The sequence below is a fragment of the Notolepis coatsorum genome (genome assembly GCF_963971535.1).
Source record: "Notolepis coatsorum genome assembly, chromosome: 20".
Taxonomy (NCBI): Eukaryota; Metazoa; Chordata; class Actinopteri; order Aulopiformes; family Paralepididae; genus Notolepis; species Notolepis coatsorum.
In genome coordinates, this window is record NC_140184.1 from 19,052,126 (window position 1) to 19,073,689 (window position 21,564).

The 21,564-nt window shown below is 43.6% G+C and overlaps 1 protein-coding gene across 1 annotated transcript in view; it reads left to right on the forward strand.

The window, feature by feature from the left end:
* Positions 1-21,564, forward strand: part of igf1rb (insulin-like growth factor 1b receptor) — a 188,936-nt gene that overhangs the window by 3,472 nt on the left and 163,900 nt on the right. Inside the window, exon 2 of the mRNA XM_084337679.1 lies at positions 7,598-8,161. Coding sequence (XP_084193805.1) covers positions 7,598-8,161 — 564 coding nt within the window. The remainder of the gene's footprint in view (positions 1-7,597; positions 8,162-21,564) is intronic.

Here is a 21,564-nt window from a genome sequence, read left to right on the forward strand (position 1 = left end):
GTTGCATGTTTTAACGTGATGTTATTGTTGCCTGAACATTGCAGACCTATCCTAAACATGAAGCTCTGTAAAATTCCTAGTGATCATAAAGAACACATTATACCCCTCAGATTGTTTGCAGGGTGTGCGCCTAACATTCTTTGTGAATTACGGTCTCAAGGAAACGGCAGACGCATGTACGCCTGTCCAGATGTCCTTATTTATGGGGTTGATAAATGCAGGATAATATTTGCGTATGGCTGTACTCTGTACATTTTACACAAAATAATATATCGACATTTCAAATTATCTGAATTCAACGAAAAGGTCATTGGTGTGACGACATCAGATTAACGAGATGGATAGACTCGGATCTTGAGTCTTATTCAGTTCTAATTGATTTCCTGACTTCTAGCTTTTGGAGAATGTTGTTCATATTCATTTACCTGAGTAGTTAATAGTCACCAGTCACCATTTATTATTATTATTTTTTAATTATGTTTTTGGTAGATTTGTATTGTTTTTATTGCCGGGCAGTCCGGTAGAGAGAGAGAGAGAGAGGAAGAAGAACGGGAGACAGCGGGGGGAAGACATTCGGCAAAGGACGCCTGGTCCGGGAATCGAACCCGGGTCGGCCGCTTCGTGACTCAGCGCGTTACATGGTTCGCCACTTGGGCGCCCCATAACCAGAGTATTTTGACATCTTTTTCACCGGATACTGTTACACATTTTGAACTTTGAGAGAACTTTGGTTGGACATGGGTGAGGACACCAGACGGAGACGGCTTAGTTGAAGAGGAATGACTATTCTACATTAATGACGATAGTGAGTAGTGCAAAGTCTAGAAAGCACCCAGTGAGCTTGCACACTCAAAAATAATTTTATAACTTTTTAAAACATGCATGTCTTAAGCTATACCTGTATGTGTCACCACCGCAAAATTTCCATGTTTCCAAGTATAAGGCAAACAAGGCTCCCTGATTCATCATGAGAGGAAAAGAAGAAAAAAAAGAAAAGTCTGGCTTTTAAAATAGAACACGTAAAAATACATTCACAAGCAAAACAGACTTGGTTCTGTTGATTGGAAAGAGTGAGGAGTTTGTGAAATGTGTGTTATTGGGTTTACTGTTAACCCCAAGCGGTCGTCGGACAAACCTGGCAGCCGCGAGGTTCTCTCATCGAAATCCCAAGTTTCTACCCACTCTGGCACGGAGCGATCTAAAGATTCCTTGTGTGGCTAAGCTGGCTCTCGTTTATTTTTTTATTTTTTTTGCTGTCTTGACTTATCAGTTGAGACTGAGGTGTGACTGACACAGGGGTTACCAAGTTCAGCCTCTTCACTCGAGCAGTGCCACATCATATTTTGAGATTGACCTTGTGAAAGTTTAATCTGTAAGTAATGGCCTGTGATGATTTTCGGCGGAATTTTTTCCCCACTCGTTCCGGGCCTTCTTGACTGTCATGTGGAAGTATTATTTAATAGGTTTTGATTGCCTTTGTGCCTCTTAAAGTAAACTTGTTTTCTCATAGACCTGCTGTTGTGGTAGTCGAGCCGCGGCTCAGAGATGCGGTATATTGCTTTCTGTTTAGGAAATAACTAGGGCTGTCTTAAATACTTCGAAGCTTCGAAGCTTCGTTCGATGGCACAAGCTTCGAACATTAAAAAAAAAAAAAAAAAAATATAATTTTTTTTTCTTTACTTCGATTTGTGTGTGTGTGTGTGTGTGTGTGTGTGTGTGTGAACTACCCATCCCAGTTAGGACAGCCGAATCCCGTCCAATCTTTCGCTGTCGACTAAAGACTCACTTCTTCAACCATTATCTGAAATGATAAAAGAAAAAAAAATATATATAACCGTGACTAACCTTACTGTCATGCACTTGTCCTAATAAACTAACCTACACTGTAACACGCAACACTTTGATGAACATTGTTACTCAGCTGATAGAGTTGTACCCTTCTTGCTGTCTTGTCGTACAGAACTTGTAAGTCGCTTTGGATAAAAGCGTCAGCTAAATGACTGTGTGTGTGTGTGTGCGCGCGCCTTGTAGAATTCCACACATAAGAAAGAAAGATACTGGGATGAATAAACAAAATAGGAAATAAAATGTAGAAATGCATGCAATACATAAATAAATATGAATCTCCATATATGAAATATAACATTTAGATAAGGTGCTACTGAGATGTTTTGGTGAGTTCTTTGTTTTTTTGTGGAAGTTGCCCTTCTTAAAAATGCATGATGAACATTCACTGATAATTGGTCTGTAGTGGAGTCTACAAGGTCTACATTGCCGGACCATGTAGAATCCGGACCTTGTAGACTGACATAATTCTGTGCATAGTTTAGTCTACACAGGCCATATTTCAAATAATCAAAATCTTACTTCATTCATCTTAAACATTCTTGATTTGGGGGATTGATAGTTCCCATGAAATCTGAAGTTGTTCAAACAACAACAGCGATCCACCTTGAATTAAATCACACAGCCGAGTGAAACCTTGTCACGAAAGGGGCTACTTAATTAATTAATTCAACCCACTTTATTTATAGAGCACATTTAAAAACAACAAAGTTTACGAAAGTGCTGTACAAGTCCTACAACATAAGATAAAGATTTTTTTTTTCTTCCGAAGCTTCGAATTAAAATCGAAGCTCGGCCCCCGAAGCTTCGATTGCCAAAAAAAGCTTCGAAGGTCAGCCCTAGAAATAACTAATCTGGCTCGGCGTAGATTTATCCTCATCCCCTCTGTCTGGACAGCTGAGCGGCAGCGGCTGGCCAGAGAGGTTATCAAGAGTAAACATATAATTTGGAGTTCCATCAATACACATGGAGAGATGTGTGTGTTGTTTACTTAGCAGTGTGAAATGTTTGAGGGGAGCCAGGTCTAGCTTGTTATTTAGCCAGTGTTATCTTTACCCTGTTGGCACACTGTACACATACCTGGATTGGAAACCTCGTTTCGTATTGTAAATCCTGGCTTCACTTAGCCTAAATAAATGGATGTGTTGTGGCCAATTCTGACTGAAAGGCTTCCATGATAGCGCTGTGGTGAGGCTGCGGGACATGAAGATATTTGTTCGTTGTGACGGAAGCAGCCGTACGTTGGCCGTCTCAGCTGAGTATTTAATGTATTGACCAGGGAGTGTAGGACGGTGTAAACATGCAGGCAGCATTCTGTACACTGATGCCGGCAGGTGGATAGATAGTAGAGGGGCAACCCTACAGCGCTGCCCAGGTTCATACGGGATGCACCGATCCGACTTTTTCAGTCCCGATACCGATACCTGGGCTTTGGGTATCGGCCGATAGCGAGTACCGATCCGATACCCATTGTTCAATTAATAAACTGTATGCCTCACTGTGTGGAAGAGACTGGGATCATTCTTTTGTGCGAGGCAACATCAGGCTTGACTTAAAACGTATTAACTTAAAGGGGAACTATCTTATAAATGGCCTTTGAGTGTTTAGCATTGTTTCCTAGCTATGTGAACTTATATTAATATGATCTATGTCTCAAAATTCTCATATTGGCGCATTCTTCCAATTCTCCTCTCACAATATTCACCCTCACTGAACTGAGTCATTTGAAAATGTGCGCGATATGTGATGTCAGAAAGACACCGCTGCATGTTAATGTTGAGATAGAAGATGAGCTCCACACAGTGGCTGGACCCTGACCAGGAGCCCACACAGCCTCTAGCTCAAAACGGCTCGAGATCTTGAGGTAGAAAAATGCTGTTTTTGAGGACTTGATTAGAAATACAAAAACGATGAATAAAAAAATATATATATATTACAGAGGTGTTCCATAGACTCACAGGAATTGTGTAAAAGTGCCCAAATAGTGAAAGAAATAGTAAAATAGTTCCCCTTTAAATTACTTTGCTAACTTAGTGAAACAAAATGTAACAAATGAACACATAGATATAAATGTCATCTGTATATATATATATATTATATATATATTTTGTAATACAATTTCTAGAATAAAGCATAAAAAAAAATATATAATAATTTGTCCCTGATACCCAATCTAGCTATTTTAGTCATATCGTGGGCCGATATCCGATATCAATATCGGATCGGTGCATCCCTATACCAGACACTGATGACTGTGACATCTTAGTAGGGGTGGGAATCACCGGAGGCCCCATGGTACCATATTATCACCACACTAGAGTCAGGATAGTGTTATATTGCGATTTTTTTAATCTGCAATTTATGTCTCAACCGGTGTCAACTGTCAAGTCAACATCTGAAATAAAAAATATCTGTTATCTAATAAGATGAGGTTTTCAGTCTGTTCACCTCACTCGACACTTGGCCTCAGTTTATCTAATAAGAGGAGGTTTTCAGTAGGGATGCACGATATTGATTTTGACACCGATACCGATAACTTTATGCTCCTCGAGCCGATACCGATACCGATAACCGATATTTATTGTATTATAATATTTTTTTTAACTGTATATATATATATTTTTCTTTATCATTTTTTTTTTTTTTTAGTATTTATAAGCTCCGACGTCATCGGTACTGCTATCGGTACGCGAGAAATTATGGAGTTTTTTTTTGAGGAATTTAAACGTCGCAAACTAATCTTGTTGGCCGTTGTCTATATCTCTCCTGCCTCTGTCTCTGCCTGCGCGGGGAGCGGGCTGCCTGCTCTCTCCTCTCTTCCCCTCCCACACACACACTCACTCACACACACACACACACACACTCACTCACACGGGTGCTGCGCTGCTCTCATAATGGCGGACAGAACGAAATGTTCAAAAGTCTGGGTCTATTTTACTAAAGTCGATGCTGACAACGCTCGTTGCCACAAGTGCAACAAGACATTTGCCAGTAATGTATAAGCAGGGACCAAAATTAGAGGGCGCCACCCGCCATTTGCGCTCAGTTTTTACGTTTGGCGCCTCCCACTGAGACGTCTGAGCGCCGTGTGGCGCTCAATCAAATAGTCATGTGAAAACCGAAAATCATGATCAAATTCTTTAGCGGAGTTCTCACTCGCTGTCTCAGCAGACATGAAGCGCGCACCGCGCACTGCTGCTGCTACCCCCTCCCCACCTGTTTCTGTATGCTGCATGTAAACAGAGGCTATTGCCTCCGAGTCACCGTGACGTTAGTTAGCACTTAGCACTGCTGCTCCTACCCCTGTATGCCTGCATGTAAACAGAGGCTATTGCCTCACCGTGACGTTAGTCTAGTCAGTGTGGGACCTTCGTGAGATAACGTTAGCTACCGTTACAAAATGACCCAGTCAACTATTCACTTAGTTTAATACACGAGGCATTGTGTAACGTTATCCAGCCGGCTAGCTACGGATAGCTCCCGACATCAACAAATCCTCCAGCAATAGTCCAGTGCATAATACCTCCGTTGGCTAGGTAACTAGTCACTACGAAATGTCGCAGTAAACTAAATAGTTCACTGAGGCGTTGTCCCAACGCCATCCAGCAGTAGCTACAGATAGCTCTTGGCATCAATGTCCTACAACATAACAACAACAACATGCGTATTCGAGTCCCTGGTTTACATCGCATGAGTGAGGGCTGCTGACTAGGGTCCAGGTGCAGCGCCGGAGAATTCTTTTGCATGCTGAATGTAGCGTTTAGGGTCCAGCTGCACCCCCGGAGAATCCTTGCTGGAGCTGGAGGCCACTCGAGTATACACACAGACAGTGGAGCTGTTTGCAGACAGCGAGGTGGCGATGTCTCGCAGATAACACAACCACAAGTATGATTATATAATATATATATTTTATTAAAAAAAAAATATATATAAAATAATAATAAAAAAAAATTTATCAAAAAAAAGTTGGCGGGTAAGAAATATGCTTGGCGGGTAGATTCTTCCCATCTACCCGCCACTGGCCGGTGAGTCAAAAAGTTTATTTCGCTCCCTGGTTGCACTAAAGGACAACTCGACAAGGGTTGCCTCATTGGCTGTCGTGGGCATCGAACTTGTGACTCATTGGTTGAGTCACCCTGCTTCCCAGTGTGTTAGATTTGATAACTTTTGATAGATTTGATTGATTTATCGACTCATTATTTGTAGTACTTTCTGTTCTGCTCCTAATAGCCATGTAACATCCTCATTATAAACTATAAAGATCACAGTGACATTAGGTGGATACAAAGCAACAATAACATTCAGGCTGTGCAATCTAAGGCCTCGTTTAGACGGAAACGCTAGCAGGTGAATCCGCAAAAATATTTTTTCGGATGTGCCTTTCGTTTATACGGAAACGGCGTTTTTACGGGGTGAAACCGCAAAAAGGTGAGACTACCTTCCAGGGTGGAATTCCTAGAAACGCAAAAGCTTTGCGCTCTCGTCTAAACTGTCAAAACGTATAAATCTGTTAAAACGATGACGAAAGGGTTGTCACGGCTCTGGTCGCGCGTACTGCTTACGTCACAGGTAGCAGGTATGCGCCAGTAGCCGAGACGTAAACAAAGCAAGTATGTCTGACACTATCAACGGAGATCACCTGAAGGCTACATTGGCAGTACTTTTAACCCTTTCACTGCCACACGACAGAAGGTTAACCCTTTACTATCACACAACCGGCTGTCGTGTGGCAGTGAAGGGGTTAAATACACAAGAATCTGTCCCGCGGCGTGAGTGGACCCACTGTCTGCGAGTGACTCTGCTTTGGTCCAATCACATTCCCCATCCACAGTCTGCGAATCAGAGGCAGAGTAGGGCGGGTCTTCACAGCACGTCATGTGACATATGCGCCAATCGTGTGACAGCGGGGGTCCGTCGTTACAGCGTCGTCTGCACGGAGAATTCCACCCCAAAACGCTTGTCTAAACGTAAAATTAAAAGTGAAACCGCAAGATGACTTTTGCGGTTTCTGTTCACAAAACGCTTGTCTAAACGTAGCCTGAGCTTTATTGTACCAGTTACATATGCCTGAATGAAACCTGGGTGAAGCATGTCGAACTTGTGAATGAAAATGAGTGCAACGCAAACACTCTGTGTCAACAGTACCACAGCTCAAGTGTACCATCAATATAAAAAGTGGATGGCTACGCAAGACTTTCAAATATTAGCATTCCTTGTATTGAATACTTTGCTTATTTAACTGTTTAATTCCTCCTTATTGTTTATCTTATTATACTTTTTTTTATCATACTTTTGTGTTTTTATCATTTTATTTGTTGTTTTTCAAATGTCTTATTTTACTGTTTAATTCCTCCTTATTGTTTACTGTCTAATTTAGCTATTATTATTATTATTATTATTATTAGTATTATTATTATTATTATTATTATTATTATTATTATTATTATTATTATTATTATTATTATTATTATTATTATTATTATTATTATTTTGTTTTACTATTACTTTTCAAAGTTTTCAGTCTTTATTATAATTTTTTTTGTCTTGTCTAGTTACTGTGTCTGATTTAGCTATTTTTTACTATCTTATCTAATTGTTTTTATTACCATTTTCTATCACTTTGTTATTTTTTATCCTTTTGTTTAGTTTTTTGTGTAAAGCACTTTGAGCTGCAATCTGTATGAATGGTGCTATATAAATAAAGTTGTTATTATTTAATCACCTAACATGTGGCTTTTCCTCTCTCCCCCAGTCTGTGGTCCCAGTATTGACATCGGCAATGACATCAGCGAGTTCAAGCGGCTGGAGAACTGCACGGTGGTGGAGGGATACCTGCAGATCCTGCTCATCGGGGACAAGAACAACAACGTCAACCAGGAGGTCTTCCGCGCCCTCAGCTTCCCCAAGCTGACCATGATCACCGACTACCTGCTGCTGTTCCGCGTCTCGGGCCTCGACAGCCTCAGCACGCTCTTCCCCAACCTGACCGTCATCCGAGGTCGCAACCTCTTCTACAACTACGCCCTGGTGATCTTCGAGATGACGAGCCTGAAGGACATCGGCCTGTACAACCTGAGGAACATCACCAGGGGGGCGATCCGGATCGAGAAGAACCCCGAGCTCTGCTACCTGGACTCGGTGGACTGGTCCCTTATTATGGATGCAGAGTTTAACAACTTCATCGCCGGGAATAAGCAGTCGAAGGAGTGCGGGGACGTCTGCCCGGGCATCATGGAGAACAACCCTCAGTGCAAAAGGACCATGTTTAACGACAACTACAGCTATCGGTGTTGGACCTCGAACCACTGCCAGAAAGGTAAGCTTTGAACCGTCGCATGTTTTGATAATGGCTCGAGGTGTTTCAAAAAGACATTGGTCTAAATCATGCAAACGGCTGCTCAGGATGCGGTTTATTCGAAATTGATTCCTTTTTACACTGCAGACATTCAGTTTTAAATCCTATTGCAGACCCGGGATATAATTAGTAGTGATCCACTGATCCGTTTCCACAGGCGATCAGAGAAGAGTATGCCGGAATTGTTGAATCTCCTGCAACAATAACCATTTCTCACCTTGTGTTTGCTGCTGATAGCCTCACTTCCATGTGTACAATGCACACGGATGATGGAATGCATTGTAGGTAGCGTTGCACAAGATGGTTGCCGTGACATTTCCTCCAGCTTTACCTTTTTATACAGAACAAATACCTGGTCAACTTAGTCTTCTTTGCTAGTTCACGAGGTGGGTCAGACCAGGTCAGCTCCGCCAATAATTCTAATATTGTAAATGATCAGTGTAATATATATATATATATATATATATTAGGGGTGTAACGGTACACAGAAGCCACGATTTGGTACCTACCTCGGTTTTGGGGTCACTGTTCGGTACGAGTTCGGTACAACAGGAAAAAAATATGTATAATTTTTATTATTATTAAATATAATTCTCTTTTATTAAGTTATACTTAGTTCCACCTAGGCTTGGCGCTGTAGTCAGTGATACCAGTGTCATTCTGTGTTCAGGAATCCACTTGAGTGAAACCGGTGTATACTTTCAGTTTCACTTCTAGAGTAGATTTAACTTGACGTGAAGCAGAGAAAGAAGACTCTAGAGAAGAGATGCCGTGTTACACAACAATGGCAGAGGATTTATCAATATTTTGAACACCGCAGCAGCTCCACTGGGGAGCAGCTCAGCAAAAGTACATTGTGTGTTTTTTCTCTCTGATCAGCTGTGAGTGAAAGTATCACGGAAGTTTGGGCCGTTTTTGTACACATCGGTATCGGTCCTATATCAAGATAGGGCCGATAAAAAGAAAGACATTTTTTTTATTATTATTATTATTTTAATAATTCTTTTCTTTTTACATATTTTGGCCTTAAATAGTTTTAAAATATCAGTCATTTCTGAAAATAAGTTACAAAATTAAAAAAAAATATGCGTTTTGGAAAATAGCTCTTTATTTGATTATCATAAAAAAGTGTTTTCTATACAGAGATATCGACATCGGTAAATATCGGTATCGGCCAGAACAGCAATATTAATATCGGTTATCGGTATCGGCCACAATTTTTGTGTGTGTGTGTGTTTTATTTGGCGAACAAGAAAACACTTTTAGTAATGACCCTGCTGTGTTACAAACATATTTTGGGAAGGGGTGAATTTGGAGTTGAGTAAAATTCTACAAAAAAGTTCTACACGTACCGTTGCATTAGTTCGGTACACAGCGCGTACTGAGCCGAAGGTCCAGTCAGTACTGAAACTGTTCTGTACGGATACGTGTACCGCTACACCCCTAATATATATAGTATATGACTCACTCTGCATCTACAGCTGCAACCTATTACCTGCAGTAGATTTACATTTTAACGTTGAGATACTGCTATTAACTTTATTTACGTTTTCCATGAGGGTGCCAGCCCGACTGGGACATTCGGCACCCGTTTACTCCTACAGTGTCGTTTTGTTTGGGCTCCGGGGCTTTTAACTGCTGCACTGGTGTGTGGTGACAAAATGGAGACGGGCACTTTGAGAGTGAGCCCTCTGTTTTTCCCGTCTTCTGAAAGATTAGCAGTTGGCGGCGGCGCCCACATGCCCCTCCGGTCTGGCCTTGGGTTTGATGATAACATGGACTCGCCAGACGTGGAGAAATCAAACCTGTCTGTCTGTCTGTCTGTGTGCGTGACTGCATGGTCCTTTCCCTCGAAAAGGCTGCTTAGGGAGAATGGTGGGAAAAATACCCCTATGTGAACTGGGCATAGTCTTGACTAACTTGTACTCTGAAACCCTGTACACAACACTTGTCAGGGTTCGTCTAGCGGCCAGCCTGTTCTTCACCCCTAACAGAGAGCTACTGGTTGAAGATTTGTCTGTCCCCCCCCCTCTAACGGAGAGAGCTACTGGTGTAAGATGTGTCTGCCCCCCCCCTAACAGAGATACTGGTGTAAGATGTGTCTGCCCCCCCCTAACAGAGAGCTACTGGTGTAAGATGTGTCTGCCCCCCCCTAACGGAGAGATACTGCTGTAAGATGTGTCTGCCCCCCCCTAACAGAGAGCTACTGGTGTAAGATGTGTCTGCCCCCCCCTAACAGAGAGCTACTGGTGTAAGATGTGTCTGCCCCCCCCTAACAGAGAGCTACTGGTGTAAGATGTGTCTGCCCCCCCCTAACAGAGAGATACTGGTGTAAGATGTGTCTTCCCCCCCCTAACGGAGAGATACTGGTGTAAGATGTGTCTGCCCCCCCCTAACAGAGAGCTACTGGTGTAAGATGTGTCTGCCCCCCCCCTAACAGAGAGCTACTGGTGTAAGATGTGTCTGCCCCCCCCTAACAGAGAGATACTGGTGTAAGATGTGTCTGCCCCCCCCTAACAGAGAGATACTGGTGTAAGATGTGTCTGCTCCCCCCTAACAGAGAGATACTGGTGTAAGATGTGTCTGCCCCCCCCTAACAGAGAGATACTGGTGTAAGATCTGTCTGCTCCCCCCTAACAGAGAGATACTGGTGTAAGATGTGTCTGCTCCCCCCTAACAGAGAGATACTGGTGTAAGATGTGTCTGCCCCCCCCTAACAGAGAGCTACTGGTGGAAGATGTGTCTCAGGCAGCATTTAGTCTTGAACCCTCCTCATCGTGAAGAAGAGCAGACAGTTTCTCATGGTTCACTCCTTCCCCAAAAGATGTCGCAGCCAAAAATGTCTTCTACCTGGACAAAGGTGTCATTATATTTTCACAGCACAGAGACAATTTGGTGTCGAGAAGGAAAACAATAATGCGTTTCCATGTCATGAACTGAGCATCAGGCAAGAGAGAACAAGGACACACGGTGTCCATAGATGCAAAGCATCCTCACAATAGACTGAACTGGTCTTTCCACCATGCCATGTCTGTGAGCCGCCACTAGGAGCAGAGTGGCTAAGTGTGAGTGAATGACTGAATGAGTTAGTGACATATAGAGGTGCTTCACATCTACAAAAGACAACACACAGGTGGACCATGAGCAGGGCTGGACTGGGACAAAAAACCGGCCCTGGCATTTTTGGCCCAGACCGGCCCACCACAATTGGTCGGACACCACCCACCAGTACACCATCCTTGCGGTGCCCTTAAATATGCGTACCTACTGTACTATTCCCCCAAACCACTAAAAAGCTGGGTAGTAAGTGCCATGGACAAGTGGACCCAGTGTACTCACTCGCTTTTGGCTGAATCTTGTTTTTGGTGGTGATGTAAAACACCTGCATCATAGCAGGCTCAGGATGGGCAAAGTAGTCAACAGCCTGTTCATCCCCGTCTCTCTCCTCCACAACCTGGCTTGACTAGACATAAGGAGAGAGAGATGATTACAATTAACTGGTACATTCAGGTCCAGAATTGTTGGAATTACCTGACAAAGATGTGCAAAAAGCTGTACAATTTAAACAATACCATACTGGTAATGAGAAAATAGTTGTTTATTCAATTAATGCATGGAGCTGTTCCATCTTATTTAATTTGATACTACTACCAACTATACAGATTTCAAGTATCCAAATATCAACGATGAATATAAACATTGCATAAGGTTTACACAGTTATTAATAGATCACCTTTTTGTTTTATATTCATGTTCAGAGAGGAGTAATAGTTAGATCTTTGTATGTGATTTATATGGCAATTAAATCAATGGTGTGCTTGTTTGTTTGGGGAGTTTGACCTACAGTTAACCCTTTCACTGCGGCGACCGTCGGTTGTGTGATAGTAAGGGTTAACCTTCTGTCGTGTGGCAGTGAAAGGGGGGGGGGTAACGTTGTCTTATATTCTGGCCATTATGATTATGGTAACTCGTATTAAAAAGAAAATCAACCCCTCCTCTTTCCGTTTTGGCTGGTCTTTAGATGCTGTCTTGTGGGACATTATGGGCAGTTTTCATCTATTCCCCCGGGTTTTGCACGTTGCAGTGTGCACTGCAGTAGCCGTGTTTTGGCCTGACAGACCTGTGTGTGTGTGTGTGTGTGCGTGTGGCTGAGTTGTTTTGGCTCGGTTGTACTTGGTGACGGCCTTGCTGACATTGCTGGTTGGTGTTTGTAGTCTTGTGACTGGGACTGCTGCTGTACTGACCTGGTTTGCACCCCCTCCCCCTCCTTGTGGGGTTTGCGGCTTGTTGAGAGTGAGCAAAAGGTGTGTGTGTGTGAGAGAGAGAGAGAGAGAGAGGGTTGGGGGTGGGGGGCACACTGAAAAAGAAGCCCAAATGGCGTGTTGGCAGGTAAAGGCAGAGAACTAGGCCATATTTACTGTGTCTCAAGCCATTGGGGAAAGAGACCTGACAGATCACATAAACTCGGTCAACTCCCTCCTGCTGAGGCACCTGGGCTGCTCCCCTCTCTCTGTGTTCTCTCTCTGTTCTCTCTCTCTCTGTTCTCTCTCTGTGTTCTCTCTCTCTGTTCTCTCTCTGTGTTCTCTCTCTCTGTTCTCTCTGTGTTCTCTCTCTCTGTTCTCTCTTTGTGTTCTCTCTCTGTGTTCTCTCTCTGTGTTCTCTCTCTCTGTTCTCTCTTTGTGTTCTCTCTCTGTGTTCTCTCTCTCTGTTCTCTCTCTCTGTTCTCTCTCTGTGTTCTCTCTCTGTGTTCTCTCTGTGTTCTCTCTCTGTGTTCTCTCTATGTGTTCTCTCTCTCTGTTCTCTCTCTGTTCTCTCTCTCTGTGTTCTCTCTCTCTGTGTTCTTTCTCTCTCTCTGTTCTCTCTCTCTGTTCTCTCTCTCTGTTCTCTCTCTGTGCTCTCTCTCTCTCTGTGTTCTCTCTCTGTGTTCTCTCTCTGTGTTCTCTCTCTGTGTTCTCTCTCTGTGTTCTCTCTCTCTGTTCTCTCTCTGTGTTCTCTCTCTGTGTTCTCTCTCTGTGTTCTCTCTCTCTCTGTTCTCTCTCTCTGTTCTCTCTCTCTGTTCTCTCTCTGTGTTCTCTCTGTTCTCTCTGTGTTCTCTCTCTGTTCTCTCTCTGTGTTATCTCTCTCTGTTCTCTCTCTCTCTGTGTTCTCTCTCTCTCTGTGTTCTCTCTCTCTCTGTTCTCTCTCTGTGTTATCTCTCTCTGTGTTCTCTCTCTGTGTTCTCTCTCTCTGTGTTCTCCCTCTCTCTGTGTTCTCCCTCTCTCTGTGTTCTCTCTCTCTGTGTTCTCTCTCTGTGTTCTCTCTCTGTGTTCTCTCTCTGTGTTCTCCCTCTCTGTGTTCTCTCTCTCTGTGTTCTCTCTCTATGTGTTCTCTCTCTGTGTTCTCTCTCTCTGTGTTCTATCTCTGTGTTCTCTCTCTCTCTGTTCTCCCTCTCTGTGTTCTCTATCTGTGTTCTGAGGGTTCTCTCTCTGTGTTCTCTCTCTCTGTGTTCTCTCTCTCTGTGTTCTCTCTCTCTGTGTTCTCTCTCTCTGTGTTCTCTCTCTCTGTGTTCTCTCTCTCTGTGTTCTCTCTCTGTGTTCTCTCTCTGTGTTCTCTCTCTGTGTTCTCTCTCTGTGTTCTCTCTCTGTGTTCTCTCTCTCTGTGTTCTCTATCTCTGTGTTCTCTCTCTGTGTTCTCTCTCTGTGTTCTCTCTCTCTCTGTTCTCTCTCTGTGTTCTCTCTGTGTTCTCTCTCTCTCTCTGTTCTCTCTCTGTGTTCTCTCTCTGTGTTCTCTGTGTTCTCTCTCTGTGTTCTCTCTCTCTCTCTGTTCTCTCTCTGTGTTCTCTCTTTGCATGCTGTGTGCTACATGTCCCAAAAGCCACCTCCAGGTAATGCCTGCACCTGATTCTCTGTACATTGCCCCGAGGGGACGGTGGCTTGGGAGGTAGAGCAGTCATCTGGTAACTGGAGGTTCCCGGGTCGTTTTCCTCTCCTCCCGGGCAGCGTGTCGAAGTGTCCTTGAGCAAGACACTTAACCCCTAACTGCTCCCGATGTGCAGGTCGGCACCTTGCATGGTCGCCTCTTCCGTCGGTGTGTGAATGTGTGAGTGAATTGGTCAAATGTGAGGAAGAAATTGTAAAGCGCTTTGGATAAAAGCGCTATATAAATGCACCATTTACCAAAAGGGCTTAACGGAGGTTCCTCTGGCCAAGGGATCAAGTAAGACTAGCAGCATACTGTGAAGGAGGCATTGGGAACTAGCTAGGCACCCTCGTTTCATTGTGTGGAGGAAAGTACATAGCAACTAATGAACTGTTCCTGACTGCTGCCAGCCACTGCTCCCATAGAAACTGAGATAACCAGGGTGGACAGCTTGGTCTTAGTCGACCATTATTATTGTCAATTAGTCGGTTTATAGGCTTTTTCTTTCCACAATTAGTTATTTCTAATTATCTCAAGTCCTTCTAAATTATTGCGTGTAGGAAACGCAACTCACAGTTTTGTCGATAAATACTAATCGATAAGTCAAATCAGTCATGGGTATTGGAGGGCAGCAGCAGAGATGAAGTGCAGGCAGGGGTTTGTGTCTTTGGTGGGACCACTGACCACAGAACAAGCCTCTAGTTTTACTATCGGGGGATTTGTTTGGTCTATTGAAAATAGACAATGTTTGTATTACGAGGTCAACGGTGTAGCTATTGTGAACGTCCCCCAGTGCTCCGCTGGTGGCGATGAAAGCCGATTTACTGGGCACCGGCGCCCCGTCTGTGGCACAGTCAAGGTCACAAGGACTGTGCTTAAGACGCGTGGGGCCCTGGCCTCGCCCTGACCTCTCTCACTGGGGCAGACTGAAGACAACACGGCCCGCTCTGTTTGAGAAGAGGCTGCAGCTGCTTAAACTGTCTATGTCTACCTTTCAAATGTTGTCCTCCTTCCCGGGGCAGGATCTGCTCATTTAGTCTAATGGTGTTATTGACATGAACTGTGTTGATGGCCAATGTCGGAACGCACAGGAAGCACTGTTTTAATGTTTTTAAGCCGGTTCATCAGAGACCTTTTTAACTGGATTAACGAAGAGCGCCCTTTGACCTTCTTCCCTTTCTGTCACGATGACCTTGAAAACAAAGAAGACCTTTATCATCATCAGTGTGTCATCGTTACAAATCGAACCCAGACTCTGTTCTTCTCCTGAAAGCACAGGAATTGATCTCAAACCACGCCGAACAAAGTCTGTCCCAAGGGAAGCAACATTTGCGATTGGAGGACCAAAAATAGAGTGCAGGGTTTTTGCGAGGGGTCAATCATTTGAACGACTCTGTTTCCTCCTCTGGTGGGTTACTGAGGCGGGATGGTCATCACCCTGTTCTCTGTGGAGTCACTGGTGGCAGTGCTGCTGCCTGGGTGGGAGGCGCAGGGTGGGGGGGTCTCTTTAAGTGGGCATATAATTAGGCAGGAATTCCAGCTGGCTTAGTCACTACTTGGATGGGCTTGGTGGATGTGGGGGGGGGGGGGGGGGGGGACAACGCTCTTGGCTATTACAGGGGCCATTGACTAGCTCTGTCATTCTCAAAGAATTTGTGTGTGTGTGAGAGACGGCAGTGGAGGGGAGCTGTGGGCAGGGTTGTGTAACGGGGGCACAGATTTGTCGCTGCCCTGTAGTAGTAGTATGTGTGTGTGCTTTTTCTTTCACAAAATGTCAAACCTCATTGTTACTTGAATCCAATATCAATTTGATATGTAATATAAATTGAATCCAATATAAATTAATTTGATGTGCAGATTAAATAAACTATGTAAAGTGTATGTGTGTGTGTGTGGTGTAATTTAGGGGTTGGTCGTTAACCAGCAGAATTCCAGGTGTCTGCCCATACACGCAGAGGAATGATCTCATCTGAACAGGTGAGGGTGGGTAAAAAAAAAGAAGACTCATCTCAAGGTTGTAAGTAACTGAGGCCCCGTTTAGACGGAAACGCTAGCAGGTGAATCCGCAAAAATATTTTTGCGGATGTGCCTTTCGTTTATACGGAAACGGCGTTTTTACGGGGTGAAACCGCAAAAAAGTGAGACTACCTTCCAGGGTGGAATTCCTAGAAACGCAAAAGCTTTGCGATCTCGTCTAAACTATCAAAACGTATAAATCTGTTAAAACGATGACGAAAGGGTTGTCACGGCTCTGGTCGCGCGTACTGCTTACGTCACAGGTAGCAGGTATGCGCCAGTAGCCGAGACGTAAACAAAGCAAGTATGTCTGACTTATATCAACGGAGATCACCTGAAGGCTACATTGGCAGTACTTTTAACCCTTTCACTGCCACACGAGTCACACGACAGAAGGTTAACCCTTTACTATCACACAACCGGCTGTCGTGTGGCAGTGAAAGGGTTAAATACACAAGAATCTGTCCCGCGGCGGCGTGAGTGGACCCACTGTCTGTGAGTGACTCTGCTTTGGTGCAATCACATTCCCCATCCACAGTCTGCGAATCAGAGGCAGAGTAGGGCGGGTCTTCACAGCACGTCATGTGACATATGCGCCAATCGTGTGACAGTGGGGCTCCGTCGTCTCGAGTCGTTACAGCGTCGTCTGCACGCAGAATTCCATCCCAAAACGCTCGTCTAAACGTAAAATTAAAAGTGAAACCGCAAGATGACTTTTGCGGTTTCTGTTCACAAAACGCTCGTCTAAACGGGGCCTGACTGTCCTTGCAGCGGCGTCGAGGTGGTGGATGGTAGCGACTGAGGAGGTGCAGAGAACCACAGGCTTCACCTCGCCTCGCCTCTCCCTCGCTGTCGTCGCGCCGACAAAACCATTCTAATCGAATGTATTGGAAATGGGCAAATATTCCGGAGCACATACTGCACATACCTCGCCCTGGTGTCAGTACCCACCCAATGTCCTGGAGCAATCTTTCCAGGTTACAGATAGCAGGTATGGAGTGATTGGGAGCATACAGGTGCAGACAGAGCTGCTGAGTAAACAGTGGCTCGGGAGGTCGAGCGGTCGTCTGGTAATCGGTAAGGTTCCCGCCCGGTTCGATTTCAGCTCTTCGTGGCAGTATGTCAAAGTGTCCTTGAGCAAGACACTTAACTCGATGAGCAGGTTGTGTGAATGTGAGGCATAAGTTGTAAAGCACTTTGGATAAAAGCGCTATATAAATGCAGTCCATTTAAACAAATGCTATCTCTTCTCCTAAACCTTGCATTCAGCTCCTGTGGTTGCTGCATGTGTGTGTGTGTGTGTGTCTACATGTATGTTTTCTCCCTTGTGCGAGAGAGAGAGGAGCAATTATGTCTGTAGAGCTATGTGCTGAGTGACTAATGTTGGAGGGAGTGGTGATTCATCTAATACTCAGCAGCACTCATTCATAAAAAATATCTGCAGAGTACAATTACTACTACAACTTCCTTATCCGCATGCCAGTGGCCCCAGCTCTGCTCTGCGGTTGATTCCATTCTGTCATGATTAAATGGCAGCAATGATTGAGTTCCCTCCTCAGCCAGCCACACCCCCTTACTCCACGAGGCCAGGGTAGGAAGCCAGGCCAGCCTAGCATCACTCCCCACCCCATCCTCCCTCTGGCCTCCCTCTGGCCTCGCTCTGGCTGATGGCCAGCCCAGTGGCCCCAGGCTAACGTAGGCTAACGGATGATATTATCACAGAAGTTGAAGACAAAGGGTCAGGGATTCACAAATTGTCACATTTGAAGGTTATTTAACTGCAGGGGTGGGGGCGGGGGAAAATCGATAGTGATATTGTGCGTGCCGATATCATACACACTGACGGCAAGTATCAATATAATAAAATTTTTGCTTGACAAGCCATTTTTGCTGCAATAAGTAAACAATAAATATTGTTATTACAGATGTTGGCAAAGAATTTAACATAACATAATTTGCAGTTATAAAGCAGAAAAAAGGTAATAATTAAGCAATATCACACAAGAGGGAGTCCCGTAGATAATCACAGCTGTGCTCATATTCAGTATAACCGCACAACCCAAGTGTGATATTGCTTATTATAGTTTTACAATTGCCATTTATAATTGATTGTTTATTTAATCAATTATTTAGCTCCGCCATCAAATAGTTCCACAACTGTGCTCTTTAATTTGGGCCGCTGCCTAATTAATGGTTATTAATAGAACACCTGTGCGGCGGAGTGATACAGTTAAAAGTCCCAGTGTTATACTGAATATCAGCACTCATGGAATGCCTTTTGACTTTGACTTGGTTGGGACTAACTGTTGTATAAACAAATATATATCACAATATTATAGTATCGTGAGTGACTCTAGTATCGGGATAATATCATATGAACGTGGGTGATTCTTGGAATGGATGATGAGTTTCTGGCCAGTTTAGAGCTATGCAGATTTGAGGAGGATGACGTGGTTTGTTTGTAGAGATTTAAGTAGAATAAATAAAGTAAAGGGACCTAAAGAGACTCTGGCGACTTCTGAGCACAAAACCCCACTCGTCTCACTGCTGTGTGAAAAAAAGTCTTTGTTATTGTACTATATATTTAGCTATTTATAGGTGCAATGAACTGGCAGTAAAGGTGGGCTCAATAAAAGGAAGGAAGTCGGATAGCTGTAATAGTCAACTTGGCAGTCAGAACAAAGTGCTTTAGCCCCTGAGGTCATCCTCTGGCAGGCTTGAGACCACCTTGAGAACAGAATGCCTTGCTGCTCTGCTGCGCTTTAATGTCTGGTGTGTTTGTAGTTAGTCTGTGCGGATGGAAAAATTAAAAGACTGGCTGCTCTCTGCTGGGAACTGCTCTTCTCAAGTCACATTGTTACCTTGGTCACCTGCAGAGTAGAGTGGTGCAAATACACACAGCTGGAGGATAGGGCTGGGCCATATGTTCTGTCCTTTATTATATTCTATTGTATGTTTATTATAATTGAGTTTATACATTCCATTTTATTTTATTCTACTTTAATTGTCTGTTAGTGTTGATGCACCAAATGACCAAGACATATTCCTTGTATGTGCAAGTTTACTTACTGTAGCACTGTAGGCATGCAAATACGCCCTTGTGCTTCAAATTCATCGGCATATACAATCTTCTTCGAAATCCTAACGCATCGATGGAAGGAGGTTGTGCTAGTTACAACTTTGCCAAACTGAAAGTGAAACTTGACACGGATGGGATGTAAACATTGCGAGAGCAAGGAAAGAATTAACTTTGAAATTGAAAAAAGTTTATTCTATTCAGCATGTAGACTGTATTTGGGTGGAAATGTGAATGATATAAACAAGCAAATTGTTTACAAGGAGAATTATCTTGGATACCTTTTAATATGTGGTTTTATCTTTAATTTAGATTTAGAATGAATGCACACCCATTGAGATGCAGTGACTATTGGGAATGAAACTGGTAAAAAAGAAAAACCTCAGTGCCTCACTTTCTTTTTTCCCCCTGTATCATTAATTTACATGATAGAATTGCGCAATATCATAATTTCCGCCTGATATCTGTAATGGGAAATATTAAAGGACAAAACGATGAGCCGTTTACAGTAATCATTCTGAGTCATTATTAATAATAGAAAGGTTTATTTCACCGTGGCCACAATGAAAGGACAGTTTACAGACAGAGACACATGTTCACACAGTAGCCTCCCTCTGGCCATAAAATGACCAAGAGCGCTGTTCACACATATATTAAATACACAATTGAAATGACGTCCACTAGACACCCAGATAGGTAAACAAAGTCTGCCCAAAGGAGAACCAGCCATGGCTAGGCGGTGATGTTCGCGATGTTCCTAACTGGAATGTTAAACAATCTTTCTAGCAGAGGAAGATATTTAAAGGGACAGTTGGGCTGGGCGATATGGCCTCTAAATGATATCGTGATATTTTTTGGTCATATCGCGATACACGATATATATCGCGATATTTTGACATTTCCTCTAAAGCACTTAAAAATGCTTGATTTAACCCTTTGATGCATACAGTCACGCCAATATGATGATTATAATAAGTCCCTGCAACATATGTTTGCATTACCATGAAGATGCTTTAAAAAATTATTTAATGAAAATGTACTAAGAGTAGTCTACTGACACACTAATACATTTTTTTATTTACATCTAAGACTATTTATATAAAAACCCTTGGGTGCCTAAGACTTTTACACAGTACTGTGTTTTCTATCCACTTTAGCCAAACACACACACACACACACATATATCTATATATATATAGATATAGCAGACTTAATGATTTTAGAATATTTCAGATAATGAAATTAAATGTTTATATCATCAACTATCCAGTTAGTATTTATACTGTCTGTAACATTTGGCTACTTTAAATCATTGAATGTAGAGAGAGAGCGAGAGAGAGAGAGAGTGGGCGAGAATGAACAAGAGAGCCAGCACCCCCCCCTCGGGTTTTCTTCTAGGTTCGCGTTTTGATCGTCTAAGCTGCCGTAGGTGATGACGTCACACTCGAATGTAAACAGGAAGAGATGGAGATGGAGACACACGGAGATGGAAATTGGATGATATACAGAAACGAATAACTAATAAATATGAAGTTATGTTGAAACTTCTGTTGTCAAGCGTTGTCAATATAACCCACCCCCTTTCCTCACGAAGGGAACTAGTCTTGTGGAGTCCGCTTTGACCGTTTTCCAGGGTTAGCAGCTATCGCTAGTTAGCTTAGCATAATCCTAATGGATACCTTGGTTAGCAGCTACCGTTAGCTCATTGCTTGTGTCAATTAAATTGCATGTTATTAAAGGTCCGCGCTGGTCTGTCTAATGAAATTACAACCGCAACATTATATCGCACTGTACAGCCCTGACTACACTAACGTTAGCCTATAGCTCCGCCGTCCCTGCTACACTCGGGACCAGTACACTAACGTTAGCCTATAGCTCCGCCGTCCCTTCTCGAGGAAAGCACTGCGAGTGTCTCTCGGCCGCGGGCGGCGCCATATAAACTAATACTCGATGTTCGCGATATAGTACAGTACTACATCTCGGGTAGAACAATCCGCGATACATCGAGTATACTCAATATATCGCCCACCCCTAGGACAGTAGTGTCTGCCACATCTGAGCACATTATATAGCTGGTTAGTCAAGCTGTCTATAATGACATGATGATATATTCCACGACATATCCAAATTCGATAAAAGGACAATATTGACAGCTCCGGGGTTGTCACCAGCTTGGCTGGCCGTCTGCACTAATACAATTGGCTGTATTAGAGGGTGGGAGAAGCTGGCGGGGTGGGTCCGGGTCGTTGTAAACAGCGACTCCTACAGTTCGGTCGGGGCGCCTGCTAAGCGCGGATAGGACTCGAGGGGGATAGTGTGGTCCTCCCACACGCTACGCCCTCTCGATGAGAATCCGCGCTGCCAGGTGAAAAGA